The sequence below is a fragment of the Galeopterus variegatus genome, unplaced genomic scaffold (genome assembly GCF_000696425.1).
Source record: "Galeopterus variegatus unplaced genomic scaffold, G_variegatus-3.0.2 Scaffold990, whole genome shotgun sequence".
Taxonomy (NCBI): Eukaryota; Metazoa; Chordata; class Mammalia; order Dermoptera; family Cynocephalidae; genus Galeopterus; species Galeopterus variegatus.
In genome coordinates, this window is record NW_007727101.1 from 175432 (window position 1) to 200254 (window position 24823).

The 24823-nt window shown below is 39.6% G+C and overlaps 1 protein-coding gene across 1 annotated transcript in view; it reads left to right on the plus strand.

Moving 5' to 3' along the window:
- Nucleotides 1-8446: 8446 nt before the first annotated feature.
- FNBP4 (formin binding protein 4) overlaps nt 8447-24823 on the plus strand; it is a 38372-nt gene continuing 21995 nt past the window's right edge. Inside the window, 10 exon segments of the mRNA XM_008574047.1 lie at nt 8447-8497; nt 8499-8748; nt 9697-9789; nt 14428-14564; nt 14988-15174; nt 16146-16293; nt 16401-16521; nt 18411-18752; nt 19753-19963; nt 23883-24007. Of these exon segments, the coding sequence (XP_008572269.1) occupies nt 8447-8497; nt 8499-8748; nt 9697-9789; nt 14428-14564; nt 14988-15174; nt 16146-16293; nt 16401-16521; nt 18411-18752; nt 19753-19963; nt 23883-24007 (1665 nt within the window).

Sequence of the window (24823 nt, forward strand, 5' to 3'; positions counted from 1 at the left end):
AGAACGTGCCTGCGTCTTTCCCCTCCCCTTTTCTCCCTGCTTTGGGTCTGCATTTTTTTTTGCTTGACCCCTTGATTTTTTTTTTTTTTTTTTTTAAAAGATGACCGGTAAGGGGATCTTAACCCTTGACTCGGTATTGTCAGCACCACGCTCAGCCAGTGAGCGAACCGGCCATCCCTATGTGGGATCCGAACCCGTGGCCTTGGTGTTATCAGCACCACACTCTCCTGAGTGAGCCACGGGCCGGCCCCAGCAAACACATTTTAGGTAACAGAATTAAGCTAATCTACCTCAACCTGATAGTATATTTTTTTCTTCTAGAATATATACCATATACTATAGAAAGTTCTAAAATTTCCTTTAATCTTCATAGTTCTTTCCAATTATGTCTGTACCTAAAATCATAGATACTTCCGTATTATTGTTTTTTTCTCAAATTAGGGAAGAGATCTTAATATAAGTAATTTTATCATTAGCCTCTTGCCACCATAATGTACCTTCCTATGTCTATACAGAACTCCATCAGCAAAATGCCAACTTATTGTTCAAATGACCTATGCTGGTCTCTAGACTAAAAATAGACATTTCATCCCATAAATGAGGCTTCATGGTTTAAATGAGCTTCCATAAAACACACAAGGTTAAACAATGTGGTATAGTAAATACTATATCTGCTTTTTGTCCCTGGTTCCTGTCACAGAGCTTCAAAAACCTTTGGAATTTCCTAAATGATAGGAGTTTGTTGTGCTAATGATGTGACTCTTGGTGAGCCCCTAGCTAGCTTCAGAATTGGGACTGGTCACCAGGAAGACCAACCAGCAGATTAGACAGTTGGAACTATGGGCCAGCTCAGCCTCCTGGAAGGACAAGAAAGCTGGAGATTGAGTCCAATCACGTGGAATTTAATCATTGTAATATGCCTATGTAATAAAGCCCCAGTAAAAACTCGGGACACCAAGGCTTGGTGGAGCTTCCTGGTTGGTGAACACACTGATGCTCTGGGAGGGTGACATGCCCTGACTCTATAGGGAGGCATCATGGAAGCTCTATGCTCCCTCCCAGACCTTGCCCTATTTATGATCTTTTATAATAAAACTAACCACAAGTATAGCATTTTCCTGAGTTCTGTGAGTACTTCTAGTGAATTATGGAGCCTGATGGGGGTCTTAGGAACCCCCAAATTTATACCCAGCCAGAAGTGTGGGTGGCCTGGGGACCTCACTTGTCGCTAGAGTACCAAACTCTTAAACCTATGGAGTCCAATGCTAACTCCAGGTAGTTAGAGTTGGACTTGAATTGTATTGAAGTACACCTATCCCTGTACTGGCGAGCTGGCAAAAAAAAAGGTACACCTACAAGGGTACTTCAAAAAGGTCATGGGAAAATGGAATTAAAAGATAATATTAATCTTTCCATGAATTTTTTGAAGATCCCTCATACTTTAGGATGAGACAGAATAAGTGACCAAATTAGATAAATCAACATACATACAACCATAAAACTTCATTTTACCCTTCTGAAGTTGGGACTTCAAGTGACCTCTAGTTGATGTTCCAAAAGCCAGAGCTTTCAAATGGATTCAGGAAGGTCAGCTTTTGAAATTATCAAATACTGAGTAAAGACATTGCCTGCCGTATATGATCATGACAACATATTTGAAAATACATGTTTATTCAAATGATGGTTCTTCCCAGGTTGCATTTGTCAAATGTTGGCCCTGATAATTTGGTTTTACTGAAATAACATCATCACAAAAACCAAAAAACCCTCACTAATTCCAGAGGTGCTTAGGCTCCTGGTAATCAAAGATCAGGGCTGATTTTTTTTTTTTTTTTTTAAGATGACCGGTAAGGGAATCTTAACCCTTGACTTGGTGTTGTCAGCACCACGCTCACCCAGTGAGCTAACCGGCCATCCCTATATGGGATCCGAACCCGTGGCCTTGGTGTTATCAGCACCGCACTCTCCCGAGTGAGCCACATGCCGGCCCCAGGGCTGATTTTTCTTCCAGTCTTCTTAAAGGGAGTGACTTTGACCATGTTTATCCATTCCAAGCCTAGATCTGTAAAGATCCAGATAGTAAATAGGCCTTGTAATCTATATATGGTCTCTGTCATATATTCTTTGTTTTGTTTTGTTTTTTAGCATCCCTCTAAAAACGTGAAAACTATTCTTAGCTAGGCCTAAATTAGCCATAATGCCCACCCCTGACCAGTTTCCCAGCACTTCCTCTGAGGCCAACAACAGCATAATATCTCTCTCCAAAGCCAGGGGTTCTCCACAGAAAAACAAAAGATATGAGACTACTATGAACAATTATACACCAACAAGTTGAATAACCTAGAGAAACAGAAAAGTTCCTAAAAATATACAACCTACCAAGACTGAATCCTGAAGAAATAGAAAATCTGAACAGATCAATAATAATAAGATTATTATTACTGAGTAATCAAAAACCTCCCAACAAAGAAAAGCCCAGGCTTCATGAGTGAATTCTACCAAGCATTTAAAGAAGAATTAATACCAATCCTTCTCATATTCTTCCAAAAAATTGAAGAGGAGGGAGGGAACACTTCCAAACTCATTTTATGAGGACAGCATTACCCTCCTACCAAAGCCAGATAAAGATACTACAAGTAAAGAACATTATAGGCCAATATTTCTGATCAACATACAAATCCTTAATGAAACACTAGCAAACTAAATTCAGCAGTGCGTTAAAAGGACCATATATCATAATCAAACGGGATTTATCCCTGGGATACAAGGATGGTTCAACACGTGTGAATCAATAAATATGATACAACATATTAACAAAATGAAGGATAAAACTCGTGATCATCTCAATAGATGCAGAAAAAGCATTTGACAAAATTCAACATCCTTTCATGATAAAAACTCTCAACAAATTAGGTATAGAAAGAATGTACCCACCTGTCTCAGTACTGGACAGATCATCTAAGCAACAAACTAACAGCAGAACAGTTAACCTATCAGATGGAGAGAACAAATTTATGGTTATTAGACGGAGACAGGGAGGAGGACGCGAAGAAGGGGAGAGGGTACAGGGGAGTGCGAGGGGGAAGGAGAGAGATTGGATGAGGCATAAAGAATAAGTTTGATCTGTAAGAATGAATATGCTACTAAAAATAAATATTAAAATAAAAATTAAATTAAATTTAAAAAAAGAATATACTTCAACATAATAAAGGTCTTACAGGACAAGCCCACATCTAACATCATACTCAGTGGTGAAAAGCTAAAAGCCTTTGCTCTAATACCAGGAACAAGACAAGGATGCCACTCTTGCCACTTTTATTCAATACAGTACTGGAAGTCCAAGCCAGAGCAATTAGGCAAGACAAATTAAAAAACATCCAAATTGAAATGAAAGAAGTTAAATTGTCTCTGCTTGCAGATGACATGAGTTCATATATAGAAAGACTCCACTAAAAAACTGTTAGAACTAATAAACAAATTCAGTAAAGGTCCAAGATAAAAAATCAACATATAAAAAAAAATCCGACATGCAAAAATCAGCAGCGTTTCTATACACTAACAACAAACTATCTGAAAAAGAAATTAATCTCATTTACAATAGCATCAAAAAGAATAAAATACTTAGCTATAAATTGAACCAAGAAGGTACAAGATCTGTACACTGAAAACTATAAGACATGGATGAAAAAAATTGAAGAGACACAAATAAATGGAAAAATATTTTGCATTTATGTATTGAAAGAATTAATATTGTTAACATGTTCATACTACACAAAGTGATCTACAGATTCAATACAACCCCTATCAAAATTCCAGTGCCATTTTTTTACTGAAATAGAAAAAAGAATATTAAGGGCCGGCCCGTGGCTCACTTGGGAGAGTGTGGTGCTGATAACACCAAGGCCACAGGTTCAGATCCCTATAGAGGAATGGCCGGTTAGCTCACTTGAGAGAGCGTGGTGCTGACAACACCAAGTCAAGGGTTAAGATCCCCTTACCGGTCATCTTTTATTAAAAAAAAAAAAGAAAGAAAGAAAGGAAAAAGAATATTAAAATTCTTATGGAACCACAAAAGACCTTGAATAACCAAAGCAATTTTGAGAAAAAAGAACAAAGCTGGAGGCCTTCCACTTTTTGATTTCAAACTAATGTATATTACAAATCTATAGTAATCAAAACACCATGTTACTGGCATAAAAACAGATACCTAGACCAATCAAACAGAATCAAGAGAGAGCCCAGAAATAAGCCCATGCATATGCAGTCGACTAATCTTTGACAAAGGTGCCAAGAATACACATTGGAGGAAGTATTGTCTCTTCAATAGATGGTGTTAGAAAAACTAGATATCCACACACAAAATAATAAAACTGGACCCTTATCTTACAACATACACAAAAATTAAATAAAAACATTCAGAGAGTAAGGCAGAATAAAAAAAAAACTTAACTCAAAATGGATTAAACTTTATGTAAAACCTGAAACTGTAAAAACTCCCAGAAGAAAACATAGGGAAAAATCTCCTTGACTTTGGTCCTGGCAATGATTGTTTGGATATGACTCCAAAAGCACAGGAAATAAAAGCAAAAATGAACAACTGGGACTACCTCACATTAAAAAGTTTCTGCAGAGCGAAGGAAACAATCAACAAAATGAAAAACAACTGATAGAATAGGAGAAAATACTTGCAAACCGTATGTCTGATAAGGGGTTAATATCCAAAATATATAAGGAACTCATGCAACTCAATAGAGAAAACAAACAACAACTGATTAAGAAATGGGCAATGAACCTGAATATACTTTTGTCCAAAGAAGACATACGAATGGCCAACAGGTATATGAAAAGGTGCTCAACATCACTAATCATCAGGGAAGTACAAATCAAAACCACAATGAGATATAATTTCACATGTTAGGATGGCTATTACCAAAGAAACAAGATAAGTGTTGGTGAGGCTATGGAGAAAAGGGAATCCTGGTACATGGTTGCTGGGAATGTAAACCAGTACCGCCATTATGGGAAACAGTACGAAGGTTCATCAAAAAATTAAAAATAGAACTACTATTCCACTCTAGGGTATATAACCAATGGAAATGACATCAGTATCTTGAAGAGATATCTGTACCCCTATGTTCATTGAAGCATTATTCACAATTGCCAAGATATGGAAACAACCTAAGTGTCCATCAATGGATGAATGGATAAAGAAAATGGGACACACACGCACAAACACACACACAATATCATATTATTTGGCCACAAAAAAAGAAGGAAATTCTATCACTGCAACCACACAGATGAACCTGAAGAGGACACTGTTGAGTGATATAAGACAGACAGACAAAATGCTGCACGATGTCTCTTATGTGTGGCATTATGGTCTGAATGTGTCACCCCAAATTCATGTATTGGAAAATTAACCCCCAATGCAACAGTATTGGGAGGGCAATGGACCTGTGACCTTTTGAGAGGTTTTAGGTCATGAGGGCTGTGTGGATTAATGCCCCTATGAAAAGGACTTGTGGGAGTGGATTTGCTCTACCTTGCCCTTCCACCTTCTCCCATGTGGAACTGGACTTCCCAGGCTCCAGAACTGTGAAAGAATAAATTTCTGTTTTTAAATCACCCTGTCTCAGATATTGTTACAGCAGCATGTAACAGACTAAACATGTGGAATCTAAAAAAGTCAAACTCATAGAAGCAGAGAGTAGAATGGTGGTTGCCAGGGGCTGGGCTGTAGGGGAAATTGGGAGATGCTGGTCTAAGGGTATATAAACTTTCAGTTATCAAATGAATAAGTTCAGAGAATTTAATGTGAGCATAGCAACTACAGTTAGTAATAATATATTGGGTGTTTGACACAGTAGATCTTTTCTCACTACACACATAAAAGGTAACTATGTGAGGTGATGAATGTGTTAACCTGATTGCAGTAATCACTTCACAATATATATGTATATTAAATCATCACTTTTTACACTTTAAATATATACAATTTTTGTCAATTATACCTCGATAAAGCTGGGAAGAAAATAATAAAACCAGTGTTTCTCTCTTGGGCCGGCCCGTGGCTCACTCGGGAGAGTGCGGTGCTGATAACACCAAGGCCCCGGGTTCGGATCCCATATAGGGATGGCCGGTTCACTCACTGGCTGAGCATGGTGCTGACAACACCAAGTCAAGGGTTAAGAACCCCTTACCGGTCATCTTTAAAAAAAACAAAAAACAAAAAAAACCCCAGTGTTTCTCAACCCTGGCTAAGATTAGAATAAAGAGCTTTAAAAACAGCAACTAGTATGGGCCCTGCACTCTCACTCCCAGTCCAACTGATTCAGATTATTTTTTTTTCCTTTTTGTCTTTTTTCGTGACTGGTAACGGGATCGCAACCCTCGGTGTCGCGCCTGCACCATGCTCAATCAGTGAGCGGACAGGTCTCTATATGGGATCCGAACCCTCGGCGGGAGCGCCGCCACACTACCGAGTGCGCCACCGGGCCAGCCCTGATTCAGATTCTTCTACTGCTTTAATGCTCTTCAGATGGCTTTATGAACAGCTAAGGTTATATAATCCTAACAGTCACCTCCGGGAACGTAAATTTCCCACAACGAAAACAGCCTTTCATATTTCTATACATTTTGGTTTAGCTCATAATCTCAACTTAGTTCCCCCCAGTTTCATAATAGTACATGGACTTTTTTGTAAATAAAAGGCTCATTAATAGTAACAATAGCTACCACTGCTTATTTTGTTTCAGGAGCAGTGTAAAGAGTTTAAAACTATGATCTAATTTAAACTTCCCAACAACCCTATGGATATGGTTACTAACATATTTTACGTTACAGAAACAGATTTAGAGATGGTTAAGAAATTTGTCCAAGCCATCACATCTGGAAGATGCTGGAGCCAAATCTTAAATCCAGATGTTTTGCTTAAGAATTCTTATACAAAACTACCATATTTTACGCCTCTCACCACAATAAATAAATCGGAAAATTGCTGGCAGCTTCAAAATGGTAAATTCTTCCCTGCTTTTAGGAAGTCCTTGTATAACCTCAGGACATCCTAATCCAGATAGATGCTCATCCCATATATAAGAAAAGCACAGAAGTCTTGCTACTTATTTCGAGTTTGCATATATTCATTCAAAAACATTTGCTCAGTGTTTTCGTTGTTTGTTGTTGTTGTTTTGCGCTTGGCCGGTACAGGTACAGGTTCAAATCCTGGATCCTGGTGTTGTCAGCACCACACTTTCATCAACTGAGCTAAGTAGCCAGCCTGCTGAGTGCTTATGTTCCAGAAAGTGTATTTCATATACACAGAAAAAAACAGACAAGTCACTGCTCTTGTGGGTTTTGCTTTCAACAACCAATTTGAGGGTTCATCTGTAAACTGGGGACAATATCTGCCCTCTCTTAAGCTTGTTGTGAGAATCAAAATTGTACATGTAAAGTACTTAATGACTGACAAATAGTAACTGCTCAATAAATGTTAGATATTTTTAGTGTGCTGGAGTAGGAACTGAATTAGCCGCAGGGATCATAAAAATAAACATCGCTGGTGTTTAAGCCCAATTTAGAAAGAAAGATGGGTATCAGCAGTAGGATGTCAAGTGCTGGGGCCGGGCTTGATTCAGAGAGGTCGTATCTGCACTGCGCCTTGAGGGATGAAAATAATTTCGTTCGTGTGATGCAGGAGTGATTCCAGCCAGTGCAAAAGACTGAAGGTGAGAGAAGTGTTGTTCTAAGTGGCTGACGGGGGAGGTAGGGGAGGGAGGCGGGGAAGGGGGAGTGTTAAAGGAAGATTAGTAAACCAGGTTAAGGATACCAAGGGACCAGATAAGTAAATCTACTTTTATCCCGCCCCAACAATTTAGGGTTTTTCTTTGTTAAGTAATAGAATGGCTAGTGATTTTTCCCAGCTCATAAGCAACACCATATGAGACATCATCTTTGTGCTCCAAGAATTTATAAACACGTCAAAGACCCACTATCCTATTTAATGGCCAATCCTATACACAATAATCACGGCGAAACTGGGGGAGGGGGCCGGAAAACAGCACAGTTTCCTCGCGAACAAATAACATCCAGCATTCAGCTGAGAACAGCCACAAGATGGAGGACAAAAGGGTAAAGAAAAGACTCCGCAAAAAGAACGCATGGGTGGAACCCCTCCACACTATTGGCTCGACTCTCACCTCTTTTCAGGGGACGCATCTGGTGAGGGCCTTCTTGGTGGTGACTTTTGGCGTACTCTTTTCCTTTTCCATTGGCTACCCGCTCCTCTTCTGGGTCAAAACAGCCAATCGCTTAGCGTCGTGGGTAAAGCCCGATCTTCCTTCCTAGGGGAGGAGGAGCTAGAAGAGCGAAAGGGCCCACAGCGCCTGCGCAGGTGCGCGCCCCGCCGGTTAAAAGCGGATCGCGGCAGGAGGCGGTGTCGCGGTGCATGAATATTGATTACGCATCGCAGCGCCGAACGCCCGCCCCTCTCGGCTGCCCGACGCTCGCCGCTCGCGCTCGGGCTCGCGATGGGGAAGAAGTCCCGGGCAGTACCCGGCCGCAGGCCCATCCTGCAGCTCTCACCGCCAGGTCCCCGGTGCAGCACGCCGGGCCGGGACCCGGATCCGGAACCCGACGCCGAGCCGGACTCGACGGCTGTGTCCCCCAGCCAGCCCGTCCCTGTGGCGGCTGCAGCGACCACCACCGCGGTGACTGCCGCCGCGGCTCCGGACGACTCGCCTTCAGAAGGTGAGCGTGCGTGGGGCGCCCCGGCCTCTCGTTGGGGCGTCCGAAAGTCGAGTTCCGGGCTTGCGGCCTAGGCCTCTCATGGCGCCTGACTGGACCGTGTGAGGTAGAGAAACCAGGACGGGCGAGGTCCGCTTCCGAGGCCTGCCTGCTGGGGGCTTGCGGGGAGGGCGGCCGTGGACCCCAGGGCGGCGGAAGGGGCCGGCCGAGCCACCCCAAGGCGCCATCTCTGCAGCAGGTTTGCCCCGGGAACGTTTGAAATGCGACAGAGGCCCGGGCATCCTGAGACCCCTAAACGCCCCAGGTCGGTCTTGGATAATGTATAGGGTAGATGGCAGTGTACACGTCACCTGCTTCCCTTCGTTTTTGTTGAAACAGAGCTAGAGGCCTTAGAAGTGAACAAACTTTTATTATGCCAGCCGAAGCTTAAGAACCCCCAAGCTAACAGGAATCCCAAAAATTCTTGGAGAAGTGGGAACTTGTGCGGTTCTCCCTGGAATGGTAGTTGGATTAAGAATAACTCCACGTCGTTGCTACAGGGCTAGGCGCCGGAGAAGCCGCGACCATTTCAGATGTTAAGAAATCACGTTGGGTAGCTCATGTAAAAAGCAAAAAACAAAATTATGTCGTAGCACTGCTTGTTATAAAGGCCCTATGATAATCGCCTGGAGAACAAGATTGATTGCGTGTGTTGATTTTGAAGTATTGCAGATGTCATTTTTATGTACAACGTTCAGATTCTTCTCTTAATGTTGAAGTCACTAGGTAAATGGAAGATTCTAGCTCTTCTTGTTTATCATCTCCCGATTACTTGGGTCAGTGATACGCCTTGTTTTTAAATTGGTGAAATCTAGACCGGAAAGGTCAAATCAAAGATTTGTCAACTGTACTGTTGTTTTTTCTGGTCCAGAGTCTGACTGCAGTTTTCTTTTGTTCGTTTTTTAAATCCAGATGAACAGGAAGTGGTGGTGGAGGTTCCTAAAGTTGTTCAGAATCCTCCAAAACCAGTCATGACCACCAGACCCACAGCCGTTAAAGCAACAGGTATAGTTTGTTTACATCTTTTCTAGAATATTTTCTATTAAGTTCAAATTGGGTTTGTACATAGAATGTTTTGTTGAATGCTTCGGTGCTGCTCATATGTTTCTCCTATAAAAATATAGTTTAAAACCCGTCCGTTCCTGAGGGCTTGTTGGTCTATACACTTTTTTTTTTTTTTCGGTATATTCACTTTGACCAATGCAAAATTTGTGGCTTTTCTCTGTATCCAAAATACCTTGTGCTACTTTTTCTTCTGATGCTATTTTATAACTAGATTTCTGACCCTCCCATTACCTTGGTGTTCTTTAAGGACACCAACCATGTCATACTTTTCATTCTGTTCCATTTCTAATACTCTGCCTTGGTTGGTACCTAGCAATTGTTTGTGGAGCTGAAAATTGTTCTAATTAAATATTTTTAAACACAAAGGGATATTTGCAACAGTGCTTTTGTAGACAAACCTGGGTTCAAATCACTGTAGTATTCACTCTAAGATCTTAATTCAATTATTAATTGGGCTGAGCCTCATTTGTCTTTAAAACAGATCTTATAGCCCTGAGTTATTTTAGGATTAAATTGGATAATGTATATAAATTTCTGACATTAGTAAGTGCCAATGATGTTAGTTTTCTCTACTCTTTATATACTGTCTTGAAAGATCAAAATATGTTTTGATATTAAATACTCATTAATGGGGGCTGTCCAGTTTACTTAGTTCGTTAGTGTGTTCCTAATAACACCAAGGTCCAGGGTTTGATCCTTGTACTGGTCAGCCGCAAAAAAAAAAAAAAAACAACAACCAATAATGGGTAGTAATTTTATTCTTTTCAATTTGAAATGATAATAACACCAAGGTCCAGGGTTTGATCCTTGTACTGGTCAGCCGCAAAAAAAAAAAAAAAAAACAACCAATAATGGGTAGTAATTTTATTCTTTTCAATTTGAAATGCTTTTTGTACTATTTGACATCTAAAATACTAGGTGTTTATTCCTCCCTCCCCACCATTTGATACTTTAAAAAAAATTCTGAGAGAAAATTCATAACTATGTAATACTATTTTGTATTTGCAAACTACATATATCTCATTTGAGTCTTATAAGATCTTGTGAGAAGTATAGAATTTAAACCTTCCTAAGGAGTGATTTCCTTGATTGCTGCTGTGGTTCGAATGTCCCTTCCAAAACTCATGTTGAAATTTAATTGCCATTGTAACAGTATGAAGGGCCTTTTAAAGAAGTGATTAGGGCATAAGGGCTCTGTCCTCAGGAATGAATTAATGCCTTTTTGGAAGTGAGCAGGCTAGTTAGGCAGGCTTATAATGCCGGAGTGGGCCTCTGCCCTTTTATAATCAGCATTAATTCGTTCATGAGGGTGGAGCACTCATAACCTAAACACAGTAGGCCTCCGCTTCTCAACACTGTTGCATTGAGGATTAAGTTTCCACAGCACGCTTTTTGGGGGGACACATTTATTTATTTATTTATTTTCAAAATAGTAATTTGTTTTTTTTTTCTGTTTTAGATAATTTTTAAAAAACTTTAAGCATAGTTGATTATATTTTTGGAGTACAGTGTTGACTGTTGGTATTTGTGTACCATATGTGATGATCAGATCAATATTAGCATGTTCATTATTACAAATTGTAATTATTTTTTGTGTCCCTTTCCCAGTTTCTTTCTATCCCCCTTCCCCACCTCTATGGGGGACACATTTAAACCATAGCAAGTATATACCTAAGTAACAATTTACTGTCTGATGTAGTCAGTTGATTTGCAAATTGTGTTTTATCATCTATTAAGTGTAAGCACATTGAGGTTTGAGGAATCAGCCCTCCTCAAAAAAAGACTGCTAAGAACTGTGGCTCCGACATTGGCCTTGCTTCCTCAGGTTTTAAGTAGCAACAAATCTCAATATTAGTCTAGGACTTGTTTGTGTGAGGTTTAGGTTTATTTTTCTAAGATTAAGCAATTTTACCTGATATTGTGAGCATTTATTTTCCGTGTTATTATAAATTCGTGCCTTTTCTTTATCCATGTATGCACTAAGTTTTCAGAAGTTTAATTAGAATGTACGTGTATTTTATGACTCGCTTTTATTCTTCTAACATTACTTTTTATCCTTTTAGTATTATTTCATGAACTCCTATGATGGTCTCATTAATCATAAAATATAGTATTATATCAGGTATTGTGGTATAATTTACTTTGCCAGTCCTCTGTTAGAGAGCATTTGAGTTGTTTATAGCTTTTAGTTTAAAGCAAGCCAATAGAAGCTTTGTGCAAAAAAAATTTTTTGAGTTGCTTCCTGGGGTTGTATTGCCAAAAATGGGATTATCTAGGTAACAGATACTTGAGTTTTTTTAGTTCTTGCTTGGTACCTGTTACCAGATTGCACTTAAGAAATATTGAATCAGTTTATGATGTCTAACAATATTAAGTATACCAATTTCCCACAAACACTGGGTTTAATAATTTTCATCTGTTTTGCTAATTTAATTGTCATTATGTTATTAGGAGCTTGGAAGTGTACTGTGAAAAGTTTTGAAGTGAAGAAAAAAGAAATAGGAAGATCCTTGCCTGTGAGCTTGGGGAAGTACCCCTTCTTGGGGAATTTTGTAGAAAATTCCATGCAGCTCACCTAGTAGGATCCTTTTACCAAAGGATATAGAATGAAGACCAACAGCCTAGATGATTACATCTATGATTGTCTCTAAACTAGAAGAGTTTTTATATAAATTTCCCATATTCCTCTCCAAAATCCATCATTTTATCCCCTGAGTACTAAAGTATGGGTTTTTTCCATATAGAAGTTTCTCCTTTTGTAGTTCTGCTTTTACCAGGGGTATTATCTCTTGTTCAGAAAAATCAGAAAAATTGACCATCATGTCCAAAAACAATGAGAGAAATAAAATATTTGGTAACTGAGGGCTGGCCAGTTAGCTCATTTCTTTAGATTGCAGCTTTATAACACCAAGGTCATGGGTTCAGATCCCTATACCAGCCAGCTGCCCCCCATCCCCCCAGAAATTGTAACAGGAAAATGGAAACACTGTCAAAGAAATGTTCACTTAAAAATCCTTCTAACTGTATTCACCAATTGAGAATTGGTTAAATAAATTATGGTCCTGAGCTGGCCAGTTAGCTCAGTTGGTTGGAGCACAGCCTTATAACACCAAGGTCATGGGTTCGGATCCCCAACTGCCCCACCCCACCCCACAAAAATCCTTCTACTAGTTTAAAATAATATTTTGGAAATTGATATTTAGTGTAAGAACTTACTTATATACTAAGAAAATAATGAAGGCAAGACTTATAAGATTATAGCATTGAATGTGAACTTTTATGATTAATGGAACAACTTTTGTTTACTTTTAAGTGAACCCATGAGTACATTCATGGAACATATGACACAGAAAACTACATTTCCCTTCCTGATAAATCTGTTCATTTACCAAATTTTTTTTTTTTTTTTTTGTCTTTTTTCCTGTCCGGCAACGGATCGCAACCCTCAGTGTCGCGCCCGTACCAGACCGGGACCGGCAATGGGATCGCAACCTTCGGTGTTGCGCCCGCACCTCGCTCAGCCAGTGAGCGGGAACCGGTCTGTATGTGGGATCCGAACCCTCGGCGGGAGCGCCGCCACACTCCCAAGCGGCGCACTGTAGCAGTGCGCCACCGGGCCGGCCCCATTTACCAAATTTTTTATTGAGAACATAAATGTGCCAGGCAGCGTGAAATTTAGTTGTATTAATAGCTGAAAAAGTCTAGCTAGAATTTAACATTTTATGTTCATATTGTAATACAGTTCTATATAGAGAGGGGTATATATGGTCACATAATTGTAGCATTAAGGTAGCCATGGGTGATCCAAAAGGAAATGGCATAGCAGTTCTATAGCGGCAATACTCATACCACTTGCATTTGAGGAAGACATCAATAATTGGTTCTAGCCATTTGAAGTCCCATTTTAATTCATGTCACCTCTTGTTTTAGGAATAATCATTGATTAAGGGTTTTATTTTTAAGTTGGAAAATCTTTGTTTCGTCTGCTTCACCATAATCTGCTTAATTGTTTGAGATGAACCAAATTCTAAAATCAGAATATGCTGTGTGCTGTTTTGAAAGAGAGCGAAGTTGAATAATTGATTGAGTTTGTATGAGAGTCCTTGAAAAAGTTCATGGCGAGATTATTATTTTATATATATATAAAATATAATATATATATATATATATATATATAATATATATATATTTTTTTGACAGCTGGCCAGTAAGGGGATCTGAACCTTTGACCTCAGTGTTAATCAACATTGCTCTAACCAACTGAACCAACTGAGCCAACTGGCCAGCCTCCAGTATTATCTTTTAATTCTGTTTTTCCATGAACTTATTGAAGTACCCTCTTATTTGGGGGAGGATGTCAAGTAACTATGCAGACTGATTTTATTAGCTGTAAGTGTATAATGTAATTTATACTTCTGTGGTAGTTCAGTGATTATTAATTTTGAGGTTATATCCCAATCTATAAGTAAACTAAATGTAAACTCTTTGACTGAAGAACCATGTTATGTATTCTCTTAGATATTTCCTAGGACATACTGGTGTTGTTTTTATAAATACTGTTTTCCTTTTTGTTTCTAGGCGGTCTATGCTTACTTGGTGCTTATGTTGACAGTGATGATGATGAGAGTGATGTTTCTGAAAAACCACCACAATCCAAAGAGGCAAATGGAAACCAGTCGACTGATATTGATAGTACTTTGGCCAGTTTCCTAGCGGTTAGTGGTACTTTCTTGGGTTTTTAGTTATTGAAACCACTTTGAAATCTGGATCTCGGGCCGAGCCCGTGGCGCACTCGGGAGAGTGCGGCCGGTCTCAAAAAGGACCAAAAAAAAAAAGAAACCTGGATCTCAAGTGGTCAGTGTGCTTGTCAGTCTCAGTGTCTCTCTCCTCTTCTCACTCTCTCCCTCCACCCTTTTTTCTCCATCCCTCCTCATCTCTCTCTCCTCCTTTTGTAAAACTCGTAAAAAGAAGAAAAGAAAATATAATGGATTTGGGGAACATGTGTAATTGGAAGATGAGGGTTTTAATTTGAGAAGCTGAGAATCGACTGTATAAAATTTTTCGTAAAGTGATTGCCATTTCCTCAAGTTTTTGGTTTTGATGTAATTAATGCATTTGTTACTCTTTTCATTCTAAAGGAGATTGATGCCATAACAGCTCCTCAGCCTGCAGCTCCTGCAGGAGCTTCTGCTCTGCCTCCAACTCCACCTCGACCAGAGCCAAAGGAAGCAGCAACATCTGCCCTTTCTTCCACTGCTTCAAATGGAACAGACTCAGCCCAAACATCAGGGTGGCAATATGATACTCAGTGTTCACTGGCAGGAGGTAAGGGTGGGATTCTTTGATTTTTAATGAAATTTGAAGTGCAGTCCTTAGGTATTCTAGGTGTTGACATTCCTAAAGATGAAAGCCCAGATGCTTTAGCCCTAGACTTAAGGATTCTGGTCTTTTAAGTACAATATTTTGAAGATGGTAGGTAGGGTAGTGGTCTCTGAGAACTTACAGGATTTAATTTTTTTTAAATTAGAATTGACACATTGGTAGGATTTTTTTTTTTTTTTTGGTAGCTGTCTGGTACAGCTACAGGATTTAATTTTTTTTAAATTAGAATTGACACATTGGTAGGATTTTTTTTTTTTTTTTTTTGGTAGCTGTCTGGTACAGTAATCTGAACCCCCTTAACCTTGGTGTTTCTCTCTAACCAGCTGAGCTAACATTGCTTGTCCTTTTAACTGTAGCAGATTATGATAGGTGAACAATAAAAGCCACTATTTTTTAAAGTATTTTGGGGTTTTTGGACTAGCAGTTGCTCTTTTTTTCTTGGCAGCTGACTGGAAAGGGAATCCAGACCCTTGGATATAGCGTTATAACACCGCACTCTAACCAACCGAGCTAACCTGCCAGCTCCAATTGCTCTTTTTAACCATGTGTGCTAATGTGACTCTACATTTTTGTTGCGAAAGTAATTCTTAGTGATAGAACAGTGGTTCTCAGTTGAACGGGAGGGATTGCCCCCAGGGGACATTTGACAATGTCTGGAGATACTTTCGGTTATCACAATGCAGGAGGCAGGAGTGGGTGGGCTGTTACTGCATTTAGTGGGTAGAGGCGGGGGGCGGCCAAACACTCTACATGAGACTGCCCCTCATAACAAAGACCTTTCAGCCCAAAATGTAAACAGTGCTGAGTTTGAGAAACCCTGTGTTAGATAGTTGTGACTTCACTGCTGACTTGGGAAGTAAGTTGGAACTGTAGAGGAATGTGGGCTTCTTAAAATTTGTTTTATTTTTCTCTAGTCGGAATTGAGATGGGAGATTGGCAAGAAGTCTGGGATGAAAACACAGGATGCTATTATTATTGGAACACACAAACAAATGAAGTGACTTGGGAGTTACCCCAATATCTTGCCACCCAGGTACAGGGATTACAACATTACCAGCCCAGGTAGGAATAAACTTGAAAAATAAATCACCCAGAAGGAAATTAGAGTCTTATCTTTTGCTTGATAGTATTTGTCTTCTTTTTCTCTTGCTAAGTATACTTTTTTTTAGTTCTGTACCAGGTGCTGAGGCTAGTTTTGTGGTAAATACAGACATGTATTCTAAGGAGAAAACTGTTCCTGTTTCCAGTAGTAAAAGTGGACCAGTCATAACCAAGAGAGAAGTTAAAAAGGTAAGTGTATTAGTCTGTTTTTGTTGCTTATAACAAAATACCTGGAACCGGATGATTTATAAAGAAAATGAAATTTATTGTTTACAGTTTCTGAGGATGGTTAATCCAAAGTCCATCTGGTGGTGGCAACAGTGACCCAGGGGTCTCACATTGCAAGATGGTGGAAGCAGAGAGAGAAAGAGACAGACTCTTAAAGCCCTCAGAACCACGCTCCTGTCCACCATTTTTAATCCATTCACTACAGTACAGTCCTAACAATCTTATCACCTCTTCAAGGCCCCACCTTTCAATTACTATAATAGGGTTTCCTAGCCTCTTAACAGTCATAGTAACAGCTAAGTTTCTAATACATAGAACTTAGAGGACACAACTCAAGCCTCAGTGAGTTTGGGGGGAAATAATTCAATCCACTACAGTAAGTATTGCAACATAACTCATTTGCTTATTTGCAAATCTGATAAACTTGAATGTTAACTCTGAGCACAGGTATAGAAGCCTTCTGTTAATATTTTAGAGATGTGAGATAGGATAAATTCTGTCTCTTAAGGTTTTACTTAATCTATTTCTGTATGTTATGCAGCTTCTTTAACAGCTTTCTAGTTCAGTGATTTTGTCAGAGATTAAGGGTGCCACAGGGGTTCCTTGGGTTATCCTAAAGGATGCTGGAGCAGCCAAGCAGGGCTCCAGGTTCCCATCTCCACTTCAGACAGAAACATTCTATTTTGGGATTCCACTTAAGTTTTTTTTTTTTAAACAAACATCAGCTACTTAAAAATTAAAAACTACTACTATTGAAACAAGCATTTCTATAGCCTGCTCAATAAGAAAAGTGAATTGTGTTCTTAAGAGAGAGTATGTGTTGAATTACAATTTATCTTGAATTTTAAAATTTTTTTTGGTATCAAAAAGTAACTATTGAAATCTTTACATCTCTCTAGGAGGAGTGTAAGACAAGTACAAGTATTATCACAGTGGGGAAATAGATAACCTAAATCTAATCACACATTTTATTTTAGAAATATTTCACTTTCGGGCTGGCCCGGTGGTGCACTGCTACAGTGCGCTGCTTGGGAGCGTGGCGGCACTCCCGCCGAGGGTTCGGATCCCACATACAGACTGGCCGCTCACTGGCTGAGCGAGGTGCGGGCGCAACACCGAGGGTTGCGATCCCGTTGCCGGTCCCGGTCCGGTCCGGGCGCGACACTGAGGGTTGCGATCCGTTGCCGGACACGACAAAAAGACAAACAGGAAAAAAAAAAAGAAGTATTTCACTTTCCTCTAAGTCACCTTCACAGCATACCTGTGAGGTTTTCTCATACAGAAGAAGGCGAAGATTAATTGAGTCATGTGTTGAGCTGACAACATGCTGATCCTATTTAAGTGCCTCTGCTTACTAGTCTGCCTTTTTTTTTTTTTTTTCCTTTTTTTTGTCTTTTTTCGTGACCGGCAACGGATCGCAAACCTCAGTGTCGCCCCGTACTGGACCGGGACCGGCTACGGGATCGCAACCCTCGGTGTTGCTCCCGCACCTCGCTCAGCCAGTGAGCGGCCAGTCTGTATGTGGGATCCGAACCCTCGGCGGGAGCGCTGCCGCGCTTCCCAAGCGGCGCACTGTAGCAGTGCGCCACCGGGTCGGCCCTAGTCTGCCTTTTGATGTCCTAAAACTGAGTCCCACACAGAATTAGGCTGTAGTTCAGTCACTGCCTTTGTAAAGTAACACTGTTTCCATTATATACGTGTAATGGCACAAGCTAATCTGTTGGGAGTAGGTGGTTTTTAAGAGTGTCCGGTGACTAAAAACAGTTAATATTGATATGAACAATTAAGTATATTTACAGGTGAGATTTCTTTGAGAATCAAGTGAGACTAAATTATTTTATTCTTTGTAGGAAGTAAATGAAGGAATTCAGGCTCTCTCAAATAATGAGGAGGAGAAGAAAGGAGTGGCAGCTTCACTGCTTGCTCCTTTATTGCCTGAGGGAATAAAAGAGGAAGAAGAGAGATGGAGAAGAAAAGTAATTTGTAAAGAAGTAGAGCCAATTTCAGAAATGAAGGAAACAAGCACAACAGTAGAAGAAACAGCAACAATAGTAAAGCCACAGGAAATTATGTTGGACAATATAGAAGACCCTTCTCAGGAGGATCTTTGTAGTGTTGTTCAATCTGGAGAAAGTGAGGAAGAAGAGGAACAAGATACCCTTGAGCTGGAGCTCGTTTTGGAGAGGAAAAAAGTAAGTTTTGAAGGTTTGGTTAAACTACTTTTTCTCCCTTCAGTACCTCTATACTCGGGGATCTTTGTGTTCAACTTACAGCCTTTATTGGGATTTTGTTTCTCTTATTCCTTCATCTAAGTAAGTTTAAGCTTATGCTTTTGATAGTTGACAACCAGTAAAGACTTGACATTTTCTCATTTAAGGGTAGATACAGTGAGTAATGAAACTGACTTAGCTTCTTAACAAATGAACGTTGTGATAACTCAGTTTTTAGCAATTAAAGTGCAGTTTGACTTCTGGTGATAAGGAATGGCATTATTTGGATAGTTAAATGGGTCTTGTAAACTTGTAAGATAACAGAAGAATTAACAGGAACCTATAATCTCATGTGCCTTCCTTTTTAAAAAGATGGTTGATAGGAAACTTTCCTGATTGAGGAGTTGGTGCTGTTTTGTTTTTTGTAGCAGCTGGTGGATACAAGGGATCCAAACCCTTGACCTTAGTCTTATAATATTGCACTCTAACCAACTGAGCTAACCAGCCAGCCTGAGAAGTTGGTTTTTACCTACTTCCCTTTTTTTTTCTTGGAACAGTTTCATCTGCTGCTACCTTAAAAGGTCCTAGTATGAAGCAGACTCTTAACAGGTGTTATAACAGTAATATCTCCTTGGAGCTTTCCCCCATTTGAAAAGTTTGAAGCTACGGAAGAGGACTAGCTAAATTAAGCCTTCTCTGTTAGGTATAGATATTGGAAAATTTGTATATTTGTGGATCTCTAGAACCTGTCCTCTTCAAACTGATATTTATTACTGTAATCATGAATGAATAAACATTTGGGTAGCATTGGAACATGGAGTATAATGTTCAGTTCTGATGGAAAAATGTATTAAGAAATGCTACCTTTCTCAAAGGTCTTAAATTCTGAGAACATAGTCATGGCTATTCTTACTACTCACAAATGCTTAAATGTTGATAAGCAGTTAATGATACTGTAACTTTATTGTTGTATTCTTTGTAGGCAGAGTTGCGAGCCTTGGAGGAAGGAGATGGTAGTGTGTCAGGGTCTAGTCCGCGTTCTGATATCAGCCAACCAGCATCTCAAGATGGAATGCGTAGACTTATGTCTAAAAGAGGGAAATGGAAGATGTTTGTTCGAGCCACCAGTCCAGAATCTACCAGCCGGAGTTCTAGCAAAACTGGACGAGAGACCCCGGAAAATGGGGAAACTGGTAATTCGTGCTTCACATTAAACTTTGGAGTTGAAAGATGTAGTGGGAAAGGAAACCCTTCTTTCTCTTTTTTGGTTTCCTCTTCAGCAAAAAGAGGGAGATATCACTTTTATCCTTTAGGGGAAGTTCTGGGAAGGAAGCTTCCATTTCTCTACCTTTTCTTGTTCTGTCTCTGGTAGAGGAATAAGAGTCTGAGAGGCTGGCATCCATTGGGAGGTGTATTCATTACTACGTGGGCATTACTTCTCCCTCAAAAGCAGAAAACAACATTTACTGCCTTTTTTTAAATTGCCTGCCACAAAAATTACCTCAATCTGTCTAAAGCCCATGGACTCTCCTGTGCTCATTTTTTCTGATTGATAAGCAAAGCAGGCAAGGACTGTTTACTGCCTTTTTTTAAATTGCCTGCCACAAAAATTACCTCAATCTGTCTAAAGCCCATGGGCTCTCCTGTGCTCATTTTTTCTGATTGATAAGCAAAGCAGGCAAGGACTATCTCATGCAAGCCCAGCCTTATTTCTGCTTTCTCTTTGTTCAAGTTGCCTAGTCTCTGTGTGGGTGGGTAGATAGTTTGGTCCTGTGTTGAGGACCCAAGTTATCTTCATTCAGGGTAAGGTAGAAGAGACCCTGCTGCATTTTTCCAGTCTATTATCAGAGAACCCTGAATAAAGCTAGTATTTTAATTTCCATTTGGTCCTAATTCTGTAGTGGAATGTTAGCAGTAGAATTTGAACACCCAACCTTAGTTGAGTATACCTAGCAGAAGATACCTGTTTTCCTTTTTTTTCCCGTTTTCGTTTTTCTGGGGAGAGGGGGTGGCTGGCTGGCTGGTAACAGGGATTAAGCCCTGGACCTTGAAGTTATCAATACCACGTTCTAACCAACTGAGCTAACCAGCCAGCCCTAAAGATATTTTTATAGGTCGTAATTATAAAACAAAACAAACAAAAACACAGATGATAAAAAAATGCAAACATACTTGCTTGAATTTTTTTCTTTTCAATCAACAATATATGGGCCGACTCCGTGGCTCACTCGGGAGAGTGTGGTACTGGGAGCGCAATGGCACTCCCGCCGTGGGTTCGGGGGATGGTCGGTGCGCTCACTGGCTGAGCATTGTGTGGACCACACCGTGCCGAGGGTTGCGATCCCCTTACCGGTCACACACACACACACACACACAAAAACAATATAGAAGAACATGAAGTAAAATTCTAAGTCTTCTTTTATGTTTTCCTTATTCTTGTTTCCTATCCCTGTGGTCCTTTTTCTTTATCCTTTATATACAGATATACTTCCAGACCTTTTCTTCTCTCTTTATATACATTTATAGTTGTGTATGTATGAGTGTGTTTACATGTGCATATGTGAATTTTACCATGTATGAGATTGTATCATGTAGATTGTTAAGCAATACTTGTTTCGTGTAACATATCTTTAAAAAAGTCATTGTTTTTAACAACGAAAAAATCTTTTTTTTTTTTTTTGTCCTTTTTGAGAACGGCCGCACCATGCTCAGCCAGTGAGCGCTGTGAGCGCACCAGTCATCCCTATATAGGATCCAAACCCGTGGTGGGAGCGCTGCTGCGCTCCCAGCGCTGCACTCTCCCAAGTGTGCCACGGGCTCGGCCCAAAATCATTGTTTTTAACCACTGAGAGGTGTAGATGTGTTTATAAATAAACTCTTCTCCCATCAGTGGACATTTAAATTGTGTCCGTGTTTCACTCTTAAAATAATAATGCTGCATTTGTATTATCCAAAAAACCAATTGACCGCTTAGATGTCCATCAAACGTAGAATCGATAAATTGTCATGTATTATTACAATGGAATAGTTAGCAGCAGTGAAAAAAATGAATGAACTATATGCATCAACATGGTGGATTTGTCTTAGAAACAAAAATATTCAACAGGGGTGGCCGGTTAGTTCATCACTTGGTTAGGGCATGCGTGATGCTGGTAACACCAAGGTCAAGGGTTCAGATGTGGTGGCACAAAGACACAGCAAGATTCAGAGGTGCTGAGAATATTCTATCGATACTAATATTAATATATTAATATTCTAGTAAGCCGTGTAACTTAAGTGTTCATTTTCTTCTTTATTTTATACACATTTGTTATGATGTTTCATGATAAGTAATGCTGGTAATAAACATCCTGGTACGTTATCGTTATACTGTAGTATCACTACAGTATAGATTTCTAGTGGTATATTGCCAGGTCACGGGGTATGTGCACTTTAGTTTGATAGATCCTATCTTAATTGCCCTCCCAAACATTCTACTCTTAGAGCTCTAGTGGTGTTTAAAATTGTTCAAGTCTCATACTTGCCACCAGATGTAAGATTTCTGATATAGGATTGCAGTATAAATTAATAAATGGGATTAGTAGAAAGATTTTGTTTTAGACAGTGTGAAAATGCAGAAGGAATATTAATGATCAGATAGAAGAAGAGCAAGGCCATTATATGATAAAGTTAAACACTTAAAATATATAAAGTTTTAGACTACTTAAAGCTGTTGAAAGTGATTTTAAAGTCACATTTCTATTGTGGATCTGGGATTAACCAGAGTCAAGAAAATGTTCTCAAATTTTTTATTTTTTAAACCTATGATATCCCTCATGACAGAATGATTTAGATTGTACAAGAGTACTTCAAAAAATTTGTGGAAAAATGGAATTTAAAGATAATTCAAATCTTTCCATAAACTTTTTTTTTTTTCCTCTTTGTCTTTTTTACTGACCGGTAACGGGATCGCAACCCTCGGTGTTGCGCCTGCACCGCGCTCAGCCAGTGAGCGGGAACCGGTCTCCACATGGGATCCGAACCCTCAGCGGGAGCGCCGCCGTGCTCCCAAGTGGCACACTCTCCAGTGCGCCACAGGGCCGGCCCCCATAAACTTTTTGAAGATACTGTTTATGTGTGTGTTAGTGTCAGTACGCAGATATGAAGAAGCAAAGATAACAGAGTTCATATCTTTTACTACATTTAAGTTGGTCATAAACCTATTCCTTTGGAGATTTCCCACTACCAACAGACATCAGCATCAACCTGAATAGATAGGTCCAATATAAATTATCTGTCTGGGCCGGCGCCATGGCTCACTCGGAAGAGTGTGGCACTGGGAACGCTGAGGCCGCAGGTTCGGATCCTATATAGGGATGGCCGGTGCACTCAACTGGCTGAGCGTGGTGCAGACCACACCATGCCAAGAGCTGTGATCCCCTTACCAGTCAAAAAAATAAAAATAAAAATAAAAATAAAAAATTATCTGTCTGTCTTAACCAGTTCAAGAAGAAAGTTATCACATGGTTTAAAATTAATGCTTGTTAAAGAATCCTTATATATCCTGGGTTTTTTTTTTTTTTTTTAAAGATGACCGGTAAGGGGATCTCAACCCTTGGCTTGGTGTTGTCAGCACCACGCTCAGCTAGTGAGCAAACCGGCCATCCCTATATAGGATCCGAACCCGTGGCCTTGGTGTTATCAGCACCACACTCTACCGAGTGAGCCACGGGCCGGCCTTATATCCTGGGTTTGATATCTAGCTTTAGTGAGTAATTGAAGCACTGGTATTCTGGAAAAGAAGATTAGAAAAGATAAGAAGAAGGAGAAAGTGGAAACTACAGGGTAATGTGGTAGAACAAAGTAAATTTTTTGTGTGGCTAGCCAGAGCAAAAGTAAATTTTATTTATAGACATATTTTAAGAAAGTTGATTATAAAGGATATAGTTTCTTGGCTTTATAAAAGATAGAAGGTTAATAAGTTATTAGGGCTCTAATGAGTAAGGAAAATAGGCAAAGGAGAAAGAACTGATAACCTTTTTCAGATATCTCTGCTGAAGGGGGAAGAAAATGTATATGGGGCTCTATCGGTATTGATCTTTTTGGTTTAATTTTACATGTTTTCTTTTGCAGCAATTGGTGCTGAAATTTCAGAAAAAATAGATGAGAATTCAGACAAAGAGGTAGAAGTAGAAGAATCTCCAGAGAAGATAAAAGTACAAACAGCACCTAAAGTAGAAGAAGAACAGGATTTGAAAGTATGTATATTAGTTAATGTGACTTGACAAATAAGTGTGTTTTGGGGGGATCAGAACCCCTGATGTTGGTGTGATAACACCACATTCTAACCAACTGAGATAACCGACCAGCCCCTAATAAATTTTTTTTATCGGTCAACCATTAGACTACTTTCTATTAGCAAGTAGTAAAAGTAATCTTTACTATCTCCAAACCTAAATCATTTACTTGGTTAGGTGAAAAGATTCTATTTAAGGCTGAAATAAGGAACTATAAGGCTGGCTTGATGCTGAGAAATTATCTAAAAATAAATTCTAAATGCTTAATTACTTTTAGTTAAGCCTCTACTGGAAAGCGATAGCTTATCAATATAGGCTTCTCTAGTTTTGGACCACTAAAGAGACTAAAAGTCAGATTTAATTCCTGCATGAAATAGTGCTCTTTACACAAAGGCAGTTTTGGTTCCAACTGCATTTCTAACCTAATCTCATGGAGAGAGTTGCACCAAGTAAGTACTGGCTATTTAAGGGTGGTGTATTAGTTTGTTTCTGTTATTTATAACAAAATACACAGATCTGGGTGATTTTATAAAGAAAATGAAATTTATACAGTTTCTGAGGTTGGGAAGTCCAACGTCCAGGGAACACAGCTGGTGAGTGTCTTGGTGGTGGCTTTACAGCAATGCAGGGGTCACATGACGAGAATGGTGGAACAGAGAGAACAAAAGATACTAATCTCCTCATTCACTCTTTTTTTTTTTTTGTCTTTTGTCTTTTTTCCGTGTCCGGCAACGGATCGCAACCCTCAGTGTTGCCCCCGTACCGGACCGGGGACCG